This window comes from Rhopalosiphum maidis, chromosome 4 (assembly GCF_003676215.2).
Source record: "Rhopalosiphum maidis isolate BTI-1 chromosome 4, ASM367621v3, whole genome shotgun sequence".
Classification (NCBI taxonomy): Eukaryota; Metazoa; Arthropoda; class Insecta; order Hemiptera; family Aphididae; genus Rhopalosiphum; species Rhopalosiphum maidis.
The window spans coordinates 38,591,634-38,613,096 of NC_040880.1; the positions used below are offsets into that span (position 1 = coordinate 38,591,634).

The following is a 21,463-nucleotide window of genomic DNA, read 5'->3' on the forward strand; positions in this document are numbered from 1 at the left end:
TAATAATAATAATAATATACACGATCGACAATATTACTGAAAGAAAATCAACGCGGTAGCCGGTAGAAGGGGACACCGACCAGTGTTGACACCATAGTTAAATAGATATTATTATGAAATAAAGTATCGGCGCGAAGTGCGAAAACAAAAGAAGAACAGATAAGCGACTGTCTTGACCGTTGTTTGGATTTTTGTCCACGCCGTGCCGCATAATCATTTGCATTTGCTCCTTGACGAGCCGTACGACTGGTCCTTCTTGTTTGCGCTACCCACCGTCGACTATTGTGACTTGTCACTTGTACCAGTTGTACCCCGTCCGACTGGGTTTCGTCAACTTCTGTCGTACCCATTTATAGGGGCTATCCGTGTACAGCGTGACGGTAATAGGTACGTATTTCAAACATCTACAACATCATAATATTATTATTATTATACCATTTATATCTGCTAATAGTCGTGACAAATTGTTGTTGTTTTTATATTCTTTTACTCGACATATTACCTTGCCTAATAATAAAATTGTAAATATAATATTATAGATTTATTCGCTGCGACGAGACGTCTTCGTCTGCGTTATTCCATTATTTTTCACGATCTTCTTACTCGCCTGCAATATTGTCTGATAATTGACACTAATAAACCCCTTAATAATCAGTAATTATTAATAGAATAATATTAATACTTGAAGAATTTCCGCCATCCATCAATTATTTTTTATTTCCAATGTAAGTACATTATTCTTTAAATGTATTATTTATTATTATTATGTAATTATGTGTCAAACAGTGGCGTATTTAGGAGGGGGGTCCACCCCTCCAGGGATTGATGATTTAGCAAATAAAAACAGAAAGCTTGATTTCATTTTATAGTTTTGTATTTATACATGTATAACATAATATAATATATATAATAAACGTTTCACCCCCCCCCCCTCAAAAAAAACTTGTAAATACGCCACTGGTGTCAACAAAAGCGTTATAATATAATAGTATACTTATATATTTATTTATGTTTCTACATTTCTAATGAATTAATCAATAACAAAAAAATTATAACAGTTTTGAATCGGGGTTTTTTTATTGGTTGTGAGGGGGGGCAATAACAAAAAACGACGGGCTATTTTTTTGTCCTTAAATTTTTTTTCTCACTTGAACAACCGTTTTTCAATTTTTATTATAGATAGATAATGTTTCTGTTACATTACAAATATATTTGGTTTATTGGTTTAATTGACGGCTTGACCCCCGCGTATTCTACTACCACTTAGCTTTAGTTGACGCCCGCCACTTATATTTCTCGTATTTTAAATGCTAATCATCTTTCATACAATTTTTCTTTTACGCTGCAGACTCAAAAAGAGGTGCGAAAAACCGCGGTATTAAAAATAATAATAATAATAACAACACAATAAATACAAAAGTATCATATATTCATATTATATCAGCATATCGTCATTTCAATTTTGTGGCAAAGTAAATTAAACGGACGTATCATTTTGCGGAAATAATGAAAGATTTATATCCGAATTTTAGCCACCTGCATACGTTTATCTATTTTTATTTTTATTTTACAATATTATTCATAAATATAATTTTTCATGCTTTTGAATTTATTGTGTTGTTATTATTATTATTATTATTTTTAATACTGCGGTTGTTCGTACCTTTTTTATCTGCAGTATAAAAGAAAAAAATTTATAAAAGACGATTAACACATCGAAAATACAAAAAATATAAGTGGCGGGTGTCAACTAAACCAGTACTCAGTTAAATTAAGTATTATGAGTATTCAAAATCTCGGATATCAACAAATTAGTAACATAATATAAATATTTAACTGCTAAACGTTTTTCTATTTAAATACCTAAGATTTGAAAATATAATACAATATCCTTCCAAAATTTTTTTTAAAAGAAAAATAATTGTCTAATTTTTAAATTTGTATTCTTAAAGATTTGTAAATTTTAACTAATTATTAACTATAATAACAATGAAGATAAAGTACCTAATTTAATTTAATTTAGAGAACCATATTTTTGAAATTGTATCCAAGTAATAAAATTAGAAGGTAACTGAACAATACTATTTTAAGTTACATTCAATATAAGATTATTTGTTATACATTTATTTTAGGTTTAATAATTAATGGTTATTATAATTTATAAGACATAAAAAATGTCAAGAAATTTATGTATTATTATTATTATTATTATTCTATAGTAAGAATTAACAAGCACAAGTACTAACATTTTTATAATTTGATTAAATTATTTTACAGAATATACCTATCTGATAAATTTCAATATGGATTCTTTAATTTTGGTAATGAATAAGTTACAAGACGTGTTTTCTACTATTAGCACAAAACAAAAAGTTGATATTCCACAGATTGTTGTGGTAGGTTCACAAAGCTCTGGAAAAAGTAGTGTCTTAGAAAGTTTAATAGGTAAGTCATTTTTACCAAGAGGTACAGGTATAGTGACACGAGCTCCTCTGGTCTTGCATTTAATAAATCCTACAGAATTTGAAATTGGAGACGATGATACAAAAAAATTAAAAGATTATGCTATATTTTCGCATAAACCAAATGTTATTTTTAATGATTTTGATAAAGTCCGAAAAGAAATTGAAATTAAAACCGAAGAACTTACAAAAGGCCAAAAAAATATTACCGATAAACCTATTGTGTTGAACATCTACAGTAGACAATTATATAATTTAAGTTTTGTTGATCTTCCGGGGCTTACTAAAGTGCCTGTTGGTGGCCAACCCGAAGATATAGAACAACAAATAAAAAATTTGGTGTTAAATTTTATAAAAAACCAAAATTCAATAATATTGGCAGTAGTAACAGCAAACACAGATCCTGCAACTAGCGAAAGCTTGCAAATTGCAAAATCAGTAGATCCAGATGGTGACCGTACAATAGCAGTTGTTACTAAAATAGACATAATGGACGCTGGAACTGACGCTAGAGAATTACTTTCTGGAAAAGTTATTCCAGTTAAACTTGGAATAATCGGTGTTATAAATCGTTCACAAAAAGATATAAACAATGAAAAAACAATGTTAGATTCTCATAAGGATGAACAATTATTTTTCAATAAAGTTTATCCTGACATAGCACATAATCATGGAATGGATGTGTTAGGAAAACAACTTGAAACTCTATTAATTAAAAAAATAAAAGAGTCCTGTCCAAAACTAAAAACTCAACTATATGAAATGAATACTAAGTATGGATATCAAATTAAATTGTTGAAAGAATTTACTAGCAACTACGATCGATCATTGCTTGATTTGATCACACAGACTGCAAATAGTTATAATGCTAGTTTGGACGGCCAAGCCAATATAAGTCATATAGGCCTTAATGGAGGTGCTACCATTGCAAAATATTTCAAAACCACTTATAATAAAGAAATTAATGACATTGATCCAATGCATGATTTATCTCTAGAGTATATTTTTAATGTTATCAATAATGCATCTGGAACCAACATGGGTGTTTTTATGCCAACTGATGCATTTGATCATTTGGTAAAGAAACAAATACAATTATTTGAGAGTCCATCAATAGCATGTGTCACAGCTATATATGATGAGCTAATCTCAAACATTAACAAACTTGATGCTGATATTACTTGTAAGTTGAAAAAATATCCTAAACTTTTTGAAAAAATTAATGAAATATTAGCAGAGTTATTGGATAAATACAAGACAAAAACTTTAGAAGCAGTTAGTAAATTAATTCAATATCAGAGAGAATATGTAAATACCGAACACGTTGACTTTATTGAAGCTGTAAAAAATTCCAATGAATATAAAAAGCTTTTTGGGAAAGTAGTCAAACAATGCAATTGTGAAAAACTAGTCGAATTTGCAGAATTATCAAACTGCAATTTTGTTGAAGATTTGTCCACTCATTCCGATGAAGATGAATCATGGATTAGAAATTCATTACTACAAATGCGTCAAGTTGTTGAGAAAATAGCAACATGTGCTTTTATTGGTTTTGGTGATTCGAATGAATTAATATTAGAAAGTAGAGCAGGTTTGCTCACTTTATTTATAAAATGTTACTTTACAGTGATTAAAAAAGTAATTCTAGACACTATTCCCAAGACAATTATGTATGAAATGGTAAACCAAATAAAAGAAAACTTTCAAAAAGATTTAATTTCCAAAATATACAAATCAAAACATTTTAATATGGCAGAACTATTACTTGAATCTAAAGATATTGTAGATGAACGAGTAAAAACACAAAACCTTTTTGAAGCATCCGAGAAAGCTCTAAAACTAATGAAAGAAATTGAACTAATTTGTCTTGATTCTGAGTTATGAATCATTTGACCAAAAAATATTTTTTTTTTTCTACAATTCTATGTAAGACTGCATCTATAATGTTTTCATGAATTACTTATTAACTAAATTTAAAATACACAAATCCAGTTGATCAATTTCTTATTTGTTTTTTGTTTAAGGTTACATTTTTTTAAAATGTTTTTGGGGGTTAACAGTTTATTGTGTATTATATTATTACTGTTGAACTAATTTTCACTTAAACATATGTTAAAGTGCCAGTATTTAAATGTAGGTATTAAGTTATTTCAAGATTAAAAATGCATAAACATTATAATTAATATGTCATTATTAATTTACTTATTAAATGATAGTTGTTGTAAATAGTTTTTTTTTTAATGTAATGGTTTATATTTGCATTTTACACTACTTCAATTTAATTTTAAAAAAGAAAGTACATTTATTTTCACAATAATAATATAAATGTTTTATAAACATTGCATTTTCATTTTGATCATTAAGTGAACATAATTATGAAGTTACTTATTCCATAATTCCAAGTGATTAATATTAAAATAATAGATTGACATGTTATATGAATTTTGAAAATAATGGCTTTTAAAATGTAATGTGCAAAAATATTTTTAAAGAAACTAATGGTGGTAATATTATGTAATATATAACAATCGTTATGTATAATGAAAATTGTATACAATTAATGGTATTAAGATTTCATGTATTGATTTATAAACTATTATTTACCTAACCATATTTTTATTAATCTATGCTTGAAAGTGTAAAACGTTTTGTTATTTTGTGTTTCTATTTTTCTCTAGTATATTAAGGTAGATACCATTTATTTTAAAATATATTATACTGCACCTACTTAAATGTAACAAATAACAATTTATAATATGGTAAATTGTAATGTAAAATATAAGAGTTCATAATATTATGATTTTATTATTATTTTTATTTATTACTTAATAACTTATAAATTGGTGATAATAAATATTAATATATGAAACATTTTAAAAGTTTTGTTATGTATTATATAAATTTGTGACTTTATTTTTTTTTTTTTTTTATATTTGTAAAATTTTTATCAGTGTTATAAATTTGATTACCTACATTCTAATGTTTTTTTTTAACATTTTTTACAGAACTATCATAATTTTTCAATATTTAATAAAAAACAAAATTATATCAAGATTTTGTCATTTATTGAATTATTTCCATGTCTTCCTCGTATTTACCATATGCATTTATTTCAACATTCTGAATATGGTGTTGGCAGAAACAAATTCAAGATTTTGGCACATTTAAGCTATTTACCTTAATTTATTAGAAGGGTACTTTTAAAATTAACTATTTTCTCAACTTTCACAATACATAATAATATAATATAGGCTTATTTACCATTGATAATTAAACATAATATTAATATTTATATATTCAGTTTTTCATGAATGGTCAAACACAATTAAATTACTATACAAATTACTTATAAATCACAAACTATCTTAGAAATACTTAGTTAATGGTTAGTTATTACGAATAACTTTTTTTCTTTATCTATAATATACAATTTATACCCATGGAACATAATAAGTATGAGTGGCAAAGAAAAGATTATATAAGTACATATTTTAATTATTTAACACATTAATTTTGAGCAAGGAATTTCACGCATTTGCATATTTTTTTTCTGGTTTACTTTATTATATGCTTAGTAAGTACACAATATATTTAAAAATGTTTGTGATCAAATACTCAAAATTTTTACTGCATGTCTGTATATGTTTGCATATTTTGACATTTTCAGGACATATTTTTGAGTTAATTGAAAATTAAGTACTACCTACTTAAATATTTTTTTCTTGAATAAGGTTTTCAATTATAACGTGAATTTATCATAAAATGATAGTCATAGAAACTAATTTTTATATTCTTAATGGTCAGTGGATAGATTAAATTAGATTTATATTGGCCGTATTATTATTATTTGTATACAAAGTAAATTCAATAAAATAAAAACAAAAAAAATGTAATATGGCCACAACAGTGTAATTTTTTTAGGGAACATTTAAGATTTAACTGCATATTTGATTTTTTTTTTTTTATTACATAATAGGTAGTCCTTACTGTACACATGATAATAAAAACATATTACATATTTACTAAAAACTTAGATGTGGGAATTCATTTATCAATATTGCACTCAAGATACTAGAACACCAATTTGTATACACAAAACCAGTATCACAATATACTTACCATTTACCATAAAACATCTAATATGATGTAAAAATTATAAATATATGAAAAAAAAATTGTTAATAGTTAAAACAAATGTACCCACTCAAATCCTCAAATCTGTTATTTAATAATTATTATAATTTATTAAGTACCCATAAATTTGACTTTTTAATGAGGTATTTAGGTAATTATTAGTTTTTGAGAGGAAAATAGGAAATTGTTTTACATGATTATTAACGAGAATGTTCACCTCTTCCTGTTAAAAACGATCAACTATAACTTATCAAAAAGTGACTGGTTTATGGTCCACAGAATGTAGATATTATGAACATTGTCAACTCATGAAATAGTATTTTACACCTTTATTAGATTTTGAAAACAGTATAAGTATATAATTTAAATTAGGTACATTGGTACAACTAGGGAAGTATACAAGACCCTGAAGACCCCTAACTTTAAAATGTACACCACAAAAAATAAAAATATCTTGTACCTACTATACTATGTTATATCGAAAAAAAATAAGTAAATAGTAGGTACCTACCTATTATGACTCCAGATATTACATTAAAAACGAAAGGGATAAAACAAATAGTTTTAAAAATGAAAAAATGTTGAACAAATTTAATTTGTATTCAAGAGAAACCATGTTCAAAATATTTTTGATTGTTTTATTTTGTTCACCTGTAATTGTATTAACAATATTAAAATTAATTAGGTACATAAATATATGTTTGAAATTATTGTTTTTAATTTATTATAAATATTATGTGATTAATGTGAAGACTAGAGTGGGTAGGCTCTGCCGCAGTGAATTAAGCAATTTGCCGCCTACAAGCAGGACATTAGCCGCCGCGTGCCGTCTCAAATTATAATATAGGTAATATTATAAATACATTTTTTTTAAGTGTGGGAAATTTGCCGCTCCAAATGGTCCAATCACCTGATTACTTTGCCTGTATGGTAACCCGATAGGTACAGTTTTGCCGCCCCCACAGGACTGTGAGCTCGTATAGGTCTAGTTACACCTATGAATATGTAATAAATATCAAATTTAGTAGTTAATTCAAAACCATTAAGATTCATACAGATTACTAACAGAAATCCAAAAATATACAAATACACAATTGCATATAAATCCTTGTCCTACCTACTTATTATACACTACACAGCTAGCTTGCAGTCCACGGGTAAAATTATAGTAAGTGGTAGTTACAATTTACAAACATACGTGTACCACATTGACCTATATTGGCTAGTGTATTGCAATATTAGTGCCTATGTACGAATTATTATGGACTAAAGGTACCAACGATATAGTTTGTAGTTTGGTACCATTTTTTTACAACATATCTATAGCAAATCAAGTACCTAAAACATAAAAACACTTTATACAATTTAATCACGGAATGATATACCTACAACTTACATATAACATTAAAATAACAACAATATAAATTTCAATTCGGTTAATACACTATTATTGTAATCACAATAATACGTGGGTAGGTATTATAGAATTCTATAAAACCGTAACTGCACGAGTATAATATAGGGAGAAGGTAATCATTATGGTAATAACTACCTACCTATGTGTAATTTCATGTAAAGCATAACAAAAGTACCTAGTGCAATATATTTTTGCTACCTATACAATAAAAAAATAACTATACCTAATATTTACGGGCATGGGACCAATTGCAACCAAGACAAAATTTTAGTTTAGCGGTCAACGTACCGATATTGCGCTCCTTATTTTTTACGGTCAATACCTCGCTATATCAATTGCGCTCGCATTCAAATAGTATTACCTTTAATATAGTTATTTAATCTATAATTCAAACGAAATCGAATTGTACACAAACGATCTGCATACTAAATATTTGAAAATTAAAAACTTATTTATTGAATATTGGTTACCTATACCTAGGTATATATTTTATGACAGTATCGGTAATTTTATGAAACGTTATTATTATGTAGGTATATTGACTCAAACAAGTATGAATTTTAATAATATTAGACGAAAACAAGCCTAATTATTTCGTTGCTTATAATAATACATAATATGAGATAACAGCTAGTGTTATAATAACAGCCAATATTTGTATTTTGTTGGTTGTGTACTCTTGTAGCATTTGTTTATTTTGTTTAAGTCACTTAACGTTACAATATAGATTATTTTAAACATGCTCTTAGCAAAAAAGTTAAATGTGAGGCTATGTGTGTTGCAGCTTGTCAATACTTTGTTCTGCACCCTGTCCGATTGACCTTAGTACCTTACTGTGGTAAAGGCTTAGAGTGAACCTCACAGTGTATAGGGCCACTGATTACAGTCGGTCCGAAAAGAGACGATGAGGATAAACCGTGTTTCCGAGCTGGCGATTAATCATATACTATATCGTAGTGAAAGTTGATTTGTAAGGAGTACCGTGTTCCTAGTTCCTATCCCATCATCCATGAAAGCTGATTACTCAATGATTGTTGGAGACTGCTGCAAATACACACTATCCATAAGTGCTAAGAAAAGCAGTCTTTAGTCTTCCAAATAGAACGATAATCGCTTTATACGGTCGTACTTTGTTGATATCAATAAACGTTGCTGCGCGGAGGCCATAGGCGTGCGCAGACCTGAATTTAGGGGGTGCCTACAATTTTTTCAGGCCCTTTTCTTAATTTGGGCCCTCTTAACAGACATGTACATATTTTAATAAATTATAATGTATGAATAAACATTACTTACATTATATCACATATTATTCAATAGTATATTAGTATTACTACTATTACTAGTACAATGTAGTTATATAATATTTCATGAGGTAGTTGGAACTAAAATCTATTTTCAAGATAATTGCAATATATTTTATTTATTATTTTTACTTTTGTAGTCAATAACATCTTGCTGTTATAATCATAATAAGTTTTACCGCGCAAATTAAAAATATTTTAAGTTATATTGTTATTTTTTATCTTAAAACATAATTTTTTACAACATATTTTAGAAAAAATATCATTTTTATTCTAGTAACATTAGTAAAAATACGGACCTATATATATATTATAGGATTTAAATTTTAGGGCCCCAATTACATGACAGGGGGTGTCCAGGCACACCCGAACCCCTCGAGGGCACGCCTATGACGGAAGCCCAGTCATGTGCGAACAGTAGTTCAACTTACATGCAGTGGTTAAAAAATAGATATTAGTAACCATACACTGAATCTAAGTTTATAGAACGAAGCATTAATTTTGGATTATATTATATTATTATATTTATAATGGTATTTGTATACAAATTAAATTATAGGTATATAACGTGTATATATATATAATAGGTACCTATTACATATTTGGTTAATGAATTTAGTTCTTGATATGAATTCAAGTAGTTTGAGATTATTGTATGCTTTCCGGTTTTAGAGCTTTTAAAAAGTGGTTGGATATTTCCAATGAGCTCCTTTCCTTCTCGTGTATTATGAATTTGGTGAAAATGTGTTAAACTTTTAGGAGGCGTCACTGATGATACTTTGATACATATAGGTCATATATTAGAATAGGAGGATCTTCTATTTTTATTAAGTGTTGGGGGTGTGTGAAATGCATATGTCCTGTTCTGAGGTTGTTAATGATGGTCTCGTGTTTTCTTGTGTTGTTTTAGGGAATTGCCGTAGATAGAGTAGATAGGTAGTGCTTTTAATTTCATTAAGTTTGGTTGGGGGTTATTGAGAGTTTGAGTCATTATTCTTTTCATAAGGTAGTAAAAGTCTATTTCAAATAATTTTTAAATGTCACCGTAAGAGAAATAACAATTACTTATACTTGTTTATAGCTATAACAGCATATAGGTAGGTACCTATTTGTCCTATTTATAATGCATACTATGATAACATAATATCCAAATCCAATGAGATCGAATTTATTATCTACTTGTGAGTATTCGGTTGTATACATTTAGATACTATTTAGTATTTACACACATATACACATTAATGTAATAATAAAAATATACCTATGCTGTAGTATTGAAATAAGAGAGGGAATTATAAATAAATTAAGCAAATATAATAAGATAATAATATAATCATAATATTTTTTTTTAATTAAAATTGATATTTTTTTATAAGTAAAAGCTTTTATATTATATTAAGGGGAAATGTCAGTAACGTAACCAGATTATTTTCAAGAATGGTTCATATCTTGTTTTTTATGTCGAGTGGAGGGTAACAAAATGTTTATCATAGTTGTATTATATTATAATTATTTCTATCATGAATACAATATGTAATATTGTAATATACAAGATTTAACAGATAAAACTGATTTTTGGAATAACTATTGTTCTAATTAATATTTTCAATTTTTTTTTTATTTATCATTAAGAGACCTTAGCGCTAATACATGTATAATTTAATTTTTTTTTATGTCTATTTTTTAGTACTGAAAATAAAAAATGGAAATTTGATTTAATTTTTTTTTGGATAAATTTAAAATAGCAAATTTTTGAATTTAATTATAAGAAAAATTTTGATGGTAAAAAGATTTATCTAAGTCAATAAGTAGTTTATTTTTTAGAATTTTTTCAAAATATTAATATTTTTTGATCGAATTAATTTGGAATGTAATAACTTTTTTAAAAATATGATTTTTGAGAATTTAATGAAATTAGTATATTTTTAAAATTATTTTCTCATCGTATAATATTAACAGATGTTATCATACGTTTAAGTAGCATAATTTTTTTTCTTATCAAGTCGATTTGTTACACCCTTTAATTTGTATATATGAATTAAATATATGATCAAAATATTTATATTTTATAAATAATATTATAATAATATAATAATAATTATTATTATTATCTCGTAACAAATATGTGACTATATAAATAATGGGGGAGGGGAGTAATAAATAATAAGTTACATTTAACTACGTCAAATTCTTGGATAACGCTATATCATAATAATATATTCTAAATATTTTAACAAATTAGCTGAATTTTGTATCACATACCTATTAATATAATATTATTGTTGACTATTTGTATTTTCGGCAATTATTTTTTCTTTTACCTTATTATCAACGTCGTTAATTTTAAAAACACATCTTCGACTCCTCCATGATTAAAAAATTATAGACCAAAATGACTTAATCTACTGTCCTGGTCGATAAAACTCTATACGTGCGTTTTTAATTTGATACTTGAACCGGGTAAGTATACCAAATATCGTGCCCAATCGTTCGATACAAATCATTGAATATTATATAGTAACGTCGGAGAAAATAAATATTAATTGAACTTCCTTAATCACTATTAAACAACTCTGTTCTCAGCCATATTTTACCGGCACACTAGTGAGATGCACACAGGCTGCTTCCTGTAGCTGCTGCAGGTGGCAGGGTTGGTGCATTTTCTCAGCGGAGCCGCCGGAGCTTCGGGTGTCTGGAAACGACGCAGGACCCTCGATCGATGGCTTTGTCTGGGTCGGAATGTGTCTGTCGTGAATTCCTGGAAGCAGCAGGGTCGATGCGTTTCCCAGCGTGTCACTAGAGCCTCGGGAATCGCGCTCCGGCATGTATGCATTACGAATACGAGGCGCGTTGATCTGAGGTATCACGGACCCCGTGGGGGTGATACAAGACACCACCGCGTACCACCACCGGGTTGGGTAGTGTTAGTCGCATGCGATATCCTTGCTCCTTCCTCCACGAATCGCTCGACCTATGCGATCGTTGAGCGATGTGAGGAGGTGTGTACCGCGTAGCTCCGCGAGCATGATCGGTCGTGGCAAAGGCGGGGAACCGTGTAACATATTAGTGTAAATATTTTTTGGATTATGTTAAACTCTGTTGACGGTATAATATCAAATATTATAAATATTATTCAAATCGCAGAAAAAAATGAAAAAATGTCTTTACCTATCAAATCTAAAATTGCATACACTCACTGTTTTAGGTTTCTAATTTCGAGGGGATTTGACATTACTGTTTTTTGGAGCGGATGATAATATGAAATAATACACCTATGTGCGTTTCGACCTACTGCAATACTGATAATTGAGTTTTAATCGGTTAATAATTTATTTGATTTTATTAGGAAATCTTTATTGAATTCTTCGATAGCGAGTGGGATAAGTGTTACGCATTCGCACGGACGTATCGTACTAATAAACAATAACTATAAGATCGAAATTTTTTCATAGCTAAATGCTATAAATCATTTAAATCTAAACAAGTTCCAACATACCGAGCTGTTACACTGATAATAGTTATGAAAACAGAATTTATTTTTTTGTTTTTGTTTGGATTCTTTGAGTCACATTTTTAGTCTATTATTCTTAAAAATAAAAAATCTCATTTGAAACTTAAAAAAAAATTATTATTAGAAGTATCAAAGGAGAAAAATATAGATTTAACATTTTCTGTTTAAATATTATAGACTCGAAGGATTCAAAATCGCCTTCATAATAAATTCAAATATGTTTTCAAAACTATAATCGGAGTAAATAAACTGAAATCAGTACGTTGGAATGTGTTAAATTCAATTTTGATCCGACAAACCGTATTGTGGAATCCCTTAAGTTTAGAACACTCTCTGTGTCAGTCTGTTCGTTAGTTACCATTTTATAATATATACATATATAGTTACGATCGTTTGTATTAAGATATTTAATTACCATCCATAGCTACTGATACATAGTTAGTATAATATTGTTGTATATTAAACTCTAAAGGTCACGATTTTTAAATTGTGTATAGAATTATGTAGTTTATTGCGTTCACGCGTTGTATTATAATACGTTTAGAAACCTTAGAGAACTTAGCACGCTCTGACGCTCTCAAAATGTGAACTTTCCCAACTTGTTTTGTTTCTAATTTTAATGCACAATCGTCAATCGCAAAAAATGCATTTATTCTTTCATATCGTGTTATATTGTGATATTACAATAATCGAATAATTATTATCGCTATATATTTTTACATGATGCAATTATCCCAAATAATAAAATAATCGTTTCGATTCACTCGATAGGTACGCATTGTATATACAATACACACACATACACAAGGAAATACGACGTATATTTTGTTTCAGTTTGTTTGTTTGTTGACGATTTTTTTTTAATTTAACAATTTTCGTTCGACATAATAAAATGTATAATATATTGTAATTGTATAATATAACAATACGAGTCCTCGTAACGTTCGCCGTGGCGCACATGGATGACCGGCTGGCCGGTCGATTGTCTTATCGGACAGCGTATGCATGTACAATAACTCTACTGAAATAGTATTATAATACGTCGAAGTTCAACAGAAAAACACAATAATGAATAATAATAATGCAAATAATAAAATAAATATATATACCTATTCATTACCCGCAAATGTGACCCGAGATCAGACAGTGATCGACTACATATTATTATGCCAAATGACGACGACACACAATCCCGGTTGACCAGTGTCTGGCCAATTTCCTGAACGAATACCGATACATAATAATATATCTAGACCTATTATACTATGCTCTGCTATTAGTCGAACCATTATTATGTCTGGCTGAAGCAAAATGTAATATGCGTCGTGGAGCGCAGGCGGGTAGCTCCTACACAATATTATTACATTGTGATAAAACTGTAAAAACACGGTACTCTGTGCCTGTGGATAAAGTCGATATTTCAGTATTGCCTGAGAATGAAAGAAAGTAAATTATAATATAATTATTAAATATCGGCTTATTGTTGTATACTGTACGAGGATATGAGGTGCACAGCCAGTAGCTATACATATTGATATATATATATATATATATATAATGTATCGAACATGCTCAGTATGTTCATCCATAGTCGCCCGAATTTCAACCTTTAACAGTGTATTTATTAAAATTATGATATCAGAAATGTTTAAGTATATATACTGGCCATTTGTAGACCATTATTTATTATTTTATAATATTTAGATTTTTATATAATTCAAATTTAATGAGAAATGTCCTTGACAATATAAAGTCTTTTATTTACCAAATAATTTAATTTTGTAGATTTGTAAAAATTTTCGAAAATTTTCTTATACATATATATTATATATATATATACATTGTATAAATTGATTAAATCTGTGTTATTAATTGTATCTTCATAGTTAAGATTATATAATCCTTAATGATAGTTTTATATATACAATGTAAAATAAGTATAATATTTATTATTATTTTATTAGTTATTGTATTCAGAAAATTTTTAAAAATTTTTTATAAGTTTAATATTGATTATAATATAGTTTTTAAAATGTTCAAAATCCCATTTATTTTAAACCTATCATAAGGTATAATTATATTTAGAACGTAATTTATAGGTACACGGGGTTTAATGATTTGAAACATATTCAATCGAATTATAATTTAGAGATTTAGACGCATCAACATCATATTACTTATATTTACTTAACAGTTTACAGTCAAAAAGGATAGTTCTCATTTGAAACAAAATAAGTTTGCAATTCTCTTTAGATTTAATCAAATAACTAAGTATTTGAAAATATAATCTTAAACATAATTAAAAATTTGGATTTTAATAAATACATTATTAAAGGTTACAATGGGAAGTGAAGTTGATTTGTCGAATTATCCTGTACAAATATTTAATTTTCGTCGAAGAAATTATTGTGCCTATGGTACCTGTATAAAAAAAATTTTTTTTCAAACCATTCATCTAAAAATAAACCCTCAAGAGATGTTCGAGTTGTAAGCATTAAGTAATTAAAAAGTGTTCGGTCCGTCGCGTTATTCGTTTTACTAAAAAAAAAAAAAAAAAAAAAAATAATAAACAATACAAACAAAATTAACACAATACTTTAAAATAAGTCTAATGAACAAATTAAAAAATAATTAACGGCGATAAAGCGAACTATATTGATTGTGCACCACCATACAACTTATTATTATACTATATATTATACACAATTGTAACGCGAGTTACGTGAATTTTTTGACCTAATATAAAATTCTTAATTATAATTTGTTTTTCCGTCGATTACAAGTAATAATTATAAATTATTCATTATTTATTATGATTACAACTTACAAGTGCTTAAAGTTAAAGTGTATTGCATGTAAATACATGTATATTGTATAATATTATAATTACTCATTATTAATAGTATGGTCTACATTTACATAATTGTTACAATTATTATGCTTTTGAAATTTATTTAAAAAATGTTGTAAGATATTTTCTAATAAGTATTTAAATTTTAAATATAAATTTAAGTACATTTAAAACATATTGCAAACATTTTTGAATAGGTACATTTTAATTGTCTTAGGGTATAATACCTCTTCAGGAACGAAATGTATGTCCAAGTAAGGTTTTTGTTATACATAAATATTTATTCATGATTACCGAATATGTTTTCAAGTGAGATGAGATAAAGTCGTCAAAAAAATTCTTCTAGAATTTAGCATACAATAATATTCTTGCTTATTTTTCTAGTACTTGTATTTTGAAGTATAAATTCATAAAATAAATATTTCAAGTATGGTTTAAATATTTTTTTTTGAGAGTTCTTCAAACGTATTTGAAATACAAAACAAGTATTTTAATATTTAAAAAGTACGGATTTAGTACCAATGACATTATTACGTAATGGCGTATATGAGTATAATGTATAATGTATATGAGTGATACAGTATGCTTTTCTTAATTTTGAATTGGAATTTCGCCGGCTGAACTATTCGCAACATGAAAACTCTCATTTTATTTGTATGCTTATTTTGTTTTAACACAATTATTACACATACTATTTTGTATAAATAGATATAATAATATTATAACAAGGTCGAGATTTATGTATTTGTCTTGAATTATCGACGAGGAGAGATTAATGAATTATCTCACAATAAGGTTAATACAACATGTTCATAAACAGGATTTATTGTACTCATAATTTTATCTCAACAAAAATAGTTATACATATTGGTTCTGTTTGATTATACAATGTAAAATAACTGTGTATTTATTTATAATTTTGATGCATGTTTCGTGATATGTTATAAGGTAAATATTTAAGGCACAGGAATTTGGATATTGGTCAATACACTCGTCTTAGCTCAGTTTAACTCGAAGCAGGGTAATGGCGCGCCGTTTAGATACAATACAAGAATATCTTAAACAAAGTAAAAAGTATTCAATCAAACACATAATAGTTCAATTAATTGTGTTCAATTCAAACTATTTAAACGGCTCTAATCCGAGAGCCGTTATAAATAATCGATTTAATAACATTTAAATTATTAATAACACTGAGTGATAAAAACAGATTAACTGGAATGGGTACATACAAGAACATTTTCAGAGCATTATTGTCCGTGATAACGAATCAAGAATCTACAGTAATGACGAGAAACAAAAATCCATTCAATGAGATATTAAAAACTAGGTATAAGTAATGGAAAACATTTTAGATAATGACGAACTAATTCTAGGTAATGAATAATGGCAAGCCTACTCGTTTCAATCTTGACAACGGTAAATCCTCGGCAATTGATTAACCTTCCACAGGTTCAAGTATATAGCAATATATAATTTAGAATGGAATATAATATACATGATGAGAAACACTCAAGTGATCATTATCATAACCATTGAAACGTAATTGAAAAATGACCATGATGATATAAATGAAAGAAAAAACAAATGTTTTAATATTATAATATTATAATTTTATTATCATTATAATTTACGTGTATTTTATATTTAATATTATCGTAAACTAAAAAAATCATGTGTAGGTATTCGAAGATAAAATATCTATAGGCATTATGTAAACAATAAAAAATAAAAATTAAAGGAAAGGATGAGGATCCCATTACTTGTTTAAATTTCTAATTTCTTAATTTGAAATTCAAATATATTTTTAAAAAAAATACTCTAATGCATTTTTATATTTAATTTCCAATATTTTTTACGCACAAACAATAAATATATAATACGTGAATAGGAAATTTTAAAAAAGTAAGATAACATAGGAAATTCCTTATTTTTATATTAAGTTAAAACAGTTTAATAAATATTTGTTGATCATTAAGTCTTTAAAATTCATTATTTTTAATTAAAATTAAAATAAAAACAAAATCAATTTATTAAAAAATACTTTTGTGTAAAAATTTCCGTTATGATTTTATCTTTTGTTTTTCTTAATTACCTATTTAAAAAGTGCTATATATATTTTTTTTTTACTGTTGAGCCGTCAAAGTACTAATTATATCTAATTTTAGCCAGAAATAACCCTAAAAGTTGAATATATTATAAAATCATTATTTCATTATTATACTGCTCCAAAAAGTGATGACAGACATATAAGTAAATCGATAATAATAAAAAAAAATGCGTATTAATATAAATAATATTCTTAGGTACCTACCTACTGTGATGCATTGCAATTACGTCATACTACGGTTGTAATACCTTTTAAACATAGGTTAAAATTAAAATGGGACCGAACATTGCAATGTTTATTGCGCGAGTGTTGATTTAGGTACCCATATACCATACACTAGCTGTTTCTGTTTCAAAGTAAAACATGAACACTGCGTGATTTCGCCTGGTTGGCTTCCGACTTGTGTAGATCGCACAACGTACGTGCATCGAAAGATAAGTACTCTCACGACTCTTGCGTAACCCCGACGAAAATTACCCAAGATTTAGTTGTTTTAGTCCAGGACCAAGGTAATCGTCCCGGTCTGTGAGCATTTGATGAGAGCCTCTGTTTTTATTTCGTACCTACGTCAATAACGGTTCGTTGCTGCGCATATTAATATTAACTAGTCGATAGATATTATTATTATTATTGTTATTATTATTACGCCGTCGCGCCGTCGTAAAAATGCGCGATTATCGAGTTAGCGAAGATGCGTTACAAATTGTATAAATTACTTACAGACACTGTTATTACTTATTATTCCGTCGGTTCGTGAAGGCTATACGTAAAATCTGAACATTAGCGTAAACTTTTAGGTCGACAAGAAATGTATTTTAAATAAATAACCCGTGCCCCGAGAAGATAAAAATTGTTGTAAGTTTTTTCAAACGTATTATTATATATATCGTTTCGTTAAAAGTTTGTAGACAGTCGGGTACATCAAGTACTCGTCCAACAATATTATTATTTCTTAAGTTCAGAAAGACCTGTAGCAACTATTTTTCTGTATTAGGTAGGTAAGTTGGTACTCTAATAATCTATGGGATGGAGCGTAGATAATTGTATTGCCTATGGAATCTTTTCAAACGTACGAAGAGTTTTCTTTTCAATATAGATACTTCAATAATAACAAGACTAAAAATACGAATTGTATACACCTACCTAGTTAATTTTATATAGTTATCACGACTAATTAATTTTAGAAACTATAAATTCCTTTCAATAAAAATAGTTTTTTGCAAATAATTTAACAAATTAATTTTTAGATTCAAGAGTTAAATAAAATTAATCGTAAAAATTATTAATATTGTACTATGAAAATTTTAATTTTTTAAATATGTTATCTAGCTGCGATATATTTTATTCTTTGCATCTTAATTTTAAATCTCATTTCAACAATAGTAATATTGTGATATCAGTATACAACATTTCAATATTTTAAGATTTGTTTTTTTTTTTTTTAATGAATTCATTTTTGCCAATGCATACACTATAAAAAGTTTTCCAAATTATAATTTATATTTTAACTTTGTGTTACAACGAAATTACTAAAAAAATCCACCATCTTGTTTTAACGCTAACGGCTGCCAGCACGAGGATACCAGTATACCACAATAGTCCACAACGATTCGTCAACTGTTTGACAGATTGTATACCGGACTGAACAGAACAGCAGATGTGACCAACCATTTGTCCAAAGTTGTTGAGATAGAACGAGAGTTGTGGAAGGCATTTTAATTAATTTATACAAAAGCTTCTAGGATAATGAAAAAAAAAAATGTATTAAATGTATGTGTATTTATAAATAATGAAATTGGGAACGTGTTTTGGATGAATTGAGCCAATGATTGATACTTACCTATTAAACAGTTTGAACAGTTTTCTTAATACAATAAAGTTACCAAATTGTTTATAGTTGACGAACATACGTATTGTATAATTTATAGCCACATTTAATTACGAATCAAATAATTTACAGATTCGTGTATTTATTATTTAATGAAGTCATTGTAATAATAAAAACATTTTAATGATTGAAAAACATTGTAGTACTCGATTGTAAGGTATCGTTTGTTTTCTGTAAAATATCAAGAGGAAAAGCGACGAAAAATTATCCTTTCAAGTCTATTTCACCTCTAATAATTGTATTTCTACATAGTAAATTTAAATTAATATAATATTATACTTTATTATTTTAGGATTGGACACTACAAATAAAATACGTTCAGCTACGAGATGCCGGTTTGTACGAGTGTCAAATATCATCACATCCACCGAAAAGCATTTTTATCAATTTAAAAGTTGTCGGTAAGTAGTCACGTATATTAGCTAACGAAAATCATATTTAAAATTTTAAATGTGCTTATGTAATTTTGATCATGAATAATTAATGAAAATTAATTTGTTTGCTATATTATTATTAATTATCTTTTAACTCATATTATGTAATGAACAATAAAAATGATTTGTTAATTCAATTTAAAACATGATAAATTATAAAAGGTGAATACAACGAAATACCTTTTTCCTATATTACCTACTGAAACAAAAGAGAAAACGCGTTTAAAATGTATTAAGTAAAAAAAAAAAAAACGTGTTTTTCAGTAATTATAAAAATTTATATTTTTACATTGGAGGGAAAAATGTAATCTTATAACTATAATAAGATTTGTATGCGTATACATAATTGTATTGAGTAGTCCAGTGTTTCCCAACTTATTTTACTCGCGGAACCTTTGCAGGAGCTTGAACGTTTTGTGGTACCCACGTATAATTTTTGTAGCTTTTCTATGTTCAAATCATAATTCAAATCAAAATTATTATTAATTAATAAATATTTTCTCAAATTTCTCACGGAACCCTTCGCATCGGCTGACAGTTGGGAAACACTGAAGTAGTCCAATGGTATAGTGTGATATATAGAAAAATATTTTTTGGCGAAAGAATAATTTATTTACTTATTAATGTATATATTAAAATATGATAATATATTTTAAAAATACAATACTATAATAATATCAGTAAATAACAAATACTAAACTTGGTAACTAGTTTACTACAATATGGTTTAATTTCATGAGTTGATGACGGATCATATTTTTAATTTTATATTTCGAAGCACTTCCTATAAATATGTTTATGTATGAAGTAGGTACATCAAACATCGAATCGATTAATTAATACGTTTTTAAATATAATTATAAATATTTAAATTCAGATGAGGAGCAGGGGATGCCCGACGAACTCGTGATGCTCTATTTAGATTTCAGTTTAACGAAATCATTCGGAAAAAATTTGAAAAATTGTTGTTTGTAATTGTGGACGATGGGGCACTGACCACAGTAATTATAACGATAATTTAATAATGGTCCAACATTTGAAACACCATATTATAATCACCGAACCACGGGGTTCAGACGTGAGTCATAAAATTATAATATTATAATTATTATACAGCCTCGTCACACGTGCAGAACCGCAGTTTATTGGTGAAGATAGAGTTGGGTTCTATTTCGATTTTTGCCGAAATTACCAAATGTCCCGTGATTGTGTGCTTGGTATGCCGCGATAGGAGTATGGTATTTTTTAAGTCCTAGACCGTCACTTATGGCTATTATATTAGCTGTTATACTATATGCGTTCAATTAAAAAAAACAACTTAAATTGAAATTGATGAATCTCGAACGACCGAAATG

General features: G+C 27.5%; 1 protein-coding gene and 1 pseudogene across 1 annotated transcript in view; both read left to right on the forward strand.

The window, feature by feature from the left end:
• Positions 1-21,463, forward strand: part of LOC113560777 (hemicentin-2-like) — a 324,533-nt gene that overhangs the window by 252,619 nt on the left and 50,451 nt on the right. The window contains exon 5 of the mRNA XM_026966838.1: positions 19,967-20,075. Within this exon, the coding sequence (XP_026822639.1) occupies positions 19,967-20,075 (109 nt within the window). The remainder of the gene's footprint in view (positions 1-19,966; positions 20,076-21,463) is intronic.
• Positions 250-4,448, forward strand: LOC113560776 (annotated as a pseudogene).